This window comes from Asparagus officinalis, chromosome 3 (genome assembly GCF_001876935.1).
Source record: "Asparagus officinalis chromosome 3, Aspof.V1, whole genome shotgun sequence".
Taxonomy (NCBI): domain Eukaryota; kingdom Viridiplantae; phylum Streptophyta; class Magnoliopsida; order Asparagales; family Asparagaceae; genus Asparagus; species Asparagus officinalis.
Window position 1 is genome coordinate 20,015,181 of NC_033796.1, and position 4,523 is coordinate 20,019,703.

Sequence of the window (4,523 nt, forward strand, 5' to 3'; positions counted from 1 at the left end):
ATTTAGATTCTCTAATGTTCAAACAGAATTATCAGTTATGTATTAATTTATATATAAAGAAAACAGGGCAATATGCAATACATCGAAACACCCGGAGATCTCTCCGTAACACGAATACTGCTATGAGTCCAGAAAAATAATTTTATTTCAACGTCCAAGGATCTAAGTACCGATAAAAAGATTTACTATACAAAATGTACTTAACAATGATTTTCCACTATGCAGTTCGGGGACTTCCGGCGGCGAGCGGAAACTGATGCCAACAATCGCCGAGGAAATGGACCGTCGATCATTCTTCTACAGCCTGCAGATCCGTGATGAGCCAGCACGTGCCCGGCCTCGACAAAGGCAAGGCAATGTATTTCCATTTCATCAAGTCGCGAATCCAGAACGGGGGCCTTCGTGCCCGGCCGTCTCCAGCTGATTACAAGAGCCGCCACTTCATCGAGCGCCCGTTCGACCCGTTCACCATCTACACCAGCCCGACCGAGGCCGTTCTCTGCCCCGACTCCGACCAAAGCATGTACGCCCAATTACTCTGTGGACTTGCTCAAAACTCCGAAGTGGTCCGGGTCGGGTCAGTTTTCGCATCCGGGTTTATCCGCGCAATCCGGTACCTGGAGACCCACTGGGCAAGGTTTTGCCGTGACATTCGGACCGGAAGGGTCGATCCGGGTGACCGACCCTTCGGTTCGGGCTGCGGTCGAACGTGTTATCCGCCCGGATCCGATACTGGCCGACAACATTGAGGCTGAGTGTAGGAAGGGTTCGTGGAAAGGAATAATTCAGAGGATTTGGCCTAATACCAAGTATATTGAGGTGATCGTCACTGGGGCTATGGCACAGTACATACCGACACTTGATTACTATAGCAACGGTTTGCCTCTGGCTTGTACTATGTATGGCTCGTCTGAGTGCTACTTCGGGCTCAATCTGAACCCGATGTGTAAGCCTAATGAGGTTACTTACACCTTGATCCCAACCATGGCTTACTTTGAGTTCCTACCGACGAACCGGTCTGAATTCGACGCGAAAGATTTGGTGCCTCTCACCGATGTCAAGCTCGGTCACGAGTACGAGCTCGTCGTCACAACTTATTCTGGTCAGTGCTAAACTTGTCAGCATAATAATGATAGTTATTATCAATTATTATTTTTGCAACAAAAGGATATATTTCTAAACTATGGTGTTCTTGTAGGTCTATATCGATATCAAGTGGGCGATGTTCTAAGAGTCGCCGGATTCAAGAACAAATCTCCCCAGTTCAGCTTCATCCGACGAAAAAACGTCGCGTTGAGCATCGACTCGGACAAAACCGATGAAGTCGAGCTACATAACGCGGTCACAAACGGAGTGAACCATCTTGAGCCATTCGGTGCAACCCTAGTCGAGTACACTAGCTATGCAGACACAACTAGCAATCCCGGCCACTATGTTCTCTATTGGGAGCTTCGCGAAGGAGGAACTCCGGTGCCTCCGTCAGTCTTTGAAGACTGTTGCTTGGCTGTTGAAGAGTCGCTTAACAGTGTTTATCGACAAGGGCGAGCGTCTGATAAGTCTATTGGACCTTTAGAAATTAGGATTGTTGAAGAGGGGGCTTTTGATAAATTGATGGATTATGCCTTGAGCCAAGGTGCATCTATTAATCAATACAAGGCACCAAGATGCTTGAAGTCCGAGGTTATGATTCAGCTCATGAATGGAATGGTGAAAGACAAATTCTTTAGCCCAAAATGTCCCAAATGGGTTTGTGGACACAAACAATGGATTAAGGAAAATGGGGGTATCTAAGGAGAGAATTAAGTTTAGAAGGACGATGATGAGATTAAAATCTTTTGCAATTTTTTTTTTCCTTTTTCTTTTTAGCTTCTATGTAGGAGTTAATTAAGGTAGGGGCTCAGCTATGTACAAACTTTTCACGTTTGAAGGAAGCCTTTCTTAAGTCTATAAATCTGTAATTGAATGAGCTTCCTTTTGCTGCTTTTGTGTTTGTTCACTTCTCATTCATGCCAACAATTGTGCCCACCAAAATGTCATGGGCTCCTTTATGAAAACAGTTAGCTAACATTTTCCGACATGAACCTAACTTCGAATTTTTAGTGATCTTTTTAGAGAGCAAGGGAGTGTGCTTGTTTCTCTATAACTTAGTCTAAAAACGCAAAATAATCACATGGTTTCCATGGGGAATTTGTGGTTGCTGGGTATTATCTAACTCCCTCAACTACATGTTTTAAATCTGCACTCTTCTTCCGACTTGTTCCGTGCTTTGGAGAACAAAATATTTTGTTATACCTACAAAAAAATGCTCATGGCATTTGGATGTGATTAGATTAGTAATGTAAATAAACACGGTACTTTTGTGTGGTTCGCATAAGTTTGTCACAAGCATATCCTTGTTTTGGTTGTTAATTTCTACGCAAATTTTCTCCATGCACAATTCAATTTTATGACTTCAATTGAATATAGAATAAAGTAACCGGAGTCAATATCCTTTTAGAATTTTTTTTTTCCCCTTTTTTATCAAGCCCCCTACGTTTTGTAGGGCTAATCTCAATGCCCCTCTTGTTGTCCACTTGATGCCTAAAGGTAATTGTGTCTCCATCCAAAGGGATGGGATGCCTAGTTTATGTGCAACCTTACATAAGAAACTCATTCAAGGTACCACATTACAAGACAGCCATTAACTTCTCTTTTTTTAAACATGTGTCACTAAAAAAGCAAGTAGAAATTTTTGTACTTTGAATTAGTCCTAGCATAATCTTTAACCACATAAATAATGCTAGAGATTGGATACAAATGGCACAAACGCTCAAAAGTTGTGGAGAGAGATGACCGCTAGCCAAGATTGGATGTGGGTGAGTTATGTCTCTGATGTCAAGCTACAAAAAAAAAAAAAAGGGGAAAGATTCTTGACGTACAAAAGCCGTTGTCTCTGAATAAAATGTCTTATAAGGTTTCACATGATAATATCAATGAATATGGTTACGAGACATAGATAATGAAATGACCAATTATTTTACATTCTTTATCTGCTTTTTGAGCAGGATTCCTGTTCTTGAGTCCTGCCAAACATAATAAGGAAAGTTTGTAGTTCCCCAAACAAAACAAGTAATAAACAAATAATGTTGAGATCTCGGAGAAAAATATAGGAGAATTTTTTGAAATCAACCATTTTGAGAATTTAATCAGCAAAAACGACCTTCTTTGTTAAAAATGAGCAAAATCAATCGTTTTGTGCCCGTGATCGACCACTTTTAGCCCTCACGGGCAGAAAACGTTCGATTTTGCTGAAGGTTTTTTTTAATTACACGGGACTACTAGTCCCGTGTAATTAGAGCATGCTAATCCATCATTAGTTATGCTAATGAAATAAAAAACGGACGGGATTGCTAGTCCCGTATAGTTTGGCCGCTTAATTAAGGTTTTAAATTACACGGGACTAGTAGTCTCGTGTATTGTAGAAATTACATTTTCATTAGCAAAATCCACCGTTCTCTCACGACGACCGGTCGATTTTGCTAATTTTTTCCTAATTAGATCGGTTTTGCTGATTAATTCTCAAAATGGTTGATTTCAAAATTTTGTCCAAAAATATATATAGAGGCTCTCTATGTACGTGATATCGTACACAGTTATATTTGTTTAGCGGTCAATTATCGAGTAGCAATATAATTACTATTGATGTAATTAGAATATTATGTCACATCAATTATCAATGCAATCAAACTACTGTACTGGCAGTCATCAATATTAAAATCCATGTTCCTCGAGCGTTGTCATCTCCTTAATTTCTCCGTTTATGGTTTTCGTTCGGTGCAGAAGGTTTTCTTTTCTCAACTCTCCATCCGTTAGAACCAGAAAATTGGATTTAATACGCCAGAGGCCTAATAATTGGAGGCCCAAAGCTTGCAAGCTCTCAACGTGATGAAATTTGTTAAATGACATGGCTTCTAGATTTTCACGGTTAGCTGTCAGGTGAAGCTTTTTGAGTCTGCTTAGTGCTCACCTTTTGAGTTTGGTGCACACCGCACCTACTTTGCTTCGGGATAAGACCTAACTCTTACTCTCTTAATTTCTCTGAATCATAAATTTTCATTGAAATTCTAGACAACGCTAAGTCGTTGCGTTTCTAAATTAGACATCAAACGTCATGTACATAATCTGCACTAAAGTCAATGGGACTGCAACAACGTTTTGCCACCTATGTATCTGACAATGGCAAATGAATCTCGGTCAGCTCGTGAGAAGCAAGTTTTGTAACTACAAGATATTTTTCGGTTTATCTCCGTATATATATGGATTAGATTGAATTAATAAAATGTTTAACTCCCCGGCGCCCTTGGATATATGTGTGCACGCATTATATAGAAGCTAGGCCGAGCAATTAATGCGAGGTGCATAAGGGATGGGCGTTGCCGTAAATGATGCATGTACGTAAAATTTTTGGTGTAGTATAAAAACGGAGGGGGTATTGATGACGTGGCTGACATTTTAGTAAGGTGGGCCCCCAGCTGAGGGAATGA

The 4,523-nt window shown here is 40.7% G+C and overlaps 1 protein-coding gene across 1 annotated transcript in view; it reads left to right on the top strand.

Annotated features, from left to right (window-relative positions):
• LOC109833277 (probable indole-3-acetic acid-amido synthetase GH3.1) overlaps positions 1 to 2,003 on the top strand; it is a 2,436-nt gene extending 433 nt beyond the window's left edge. The window contains 4 exon segments of the mRNA XM_020400883.1: positions 226 to 312; positions 314 to 670; positions 672 to 1,102; positions 1,199 to 2,003. Coding sequence (XP_020256472.1) covers positions 226 to 312; positions 314 to 670; positions 672 to 1,102; positions 1,199 to 1,791 — 1,468 coding nt within the window. The 3' untranslated portion in view covers positions 1,792 to 2,003.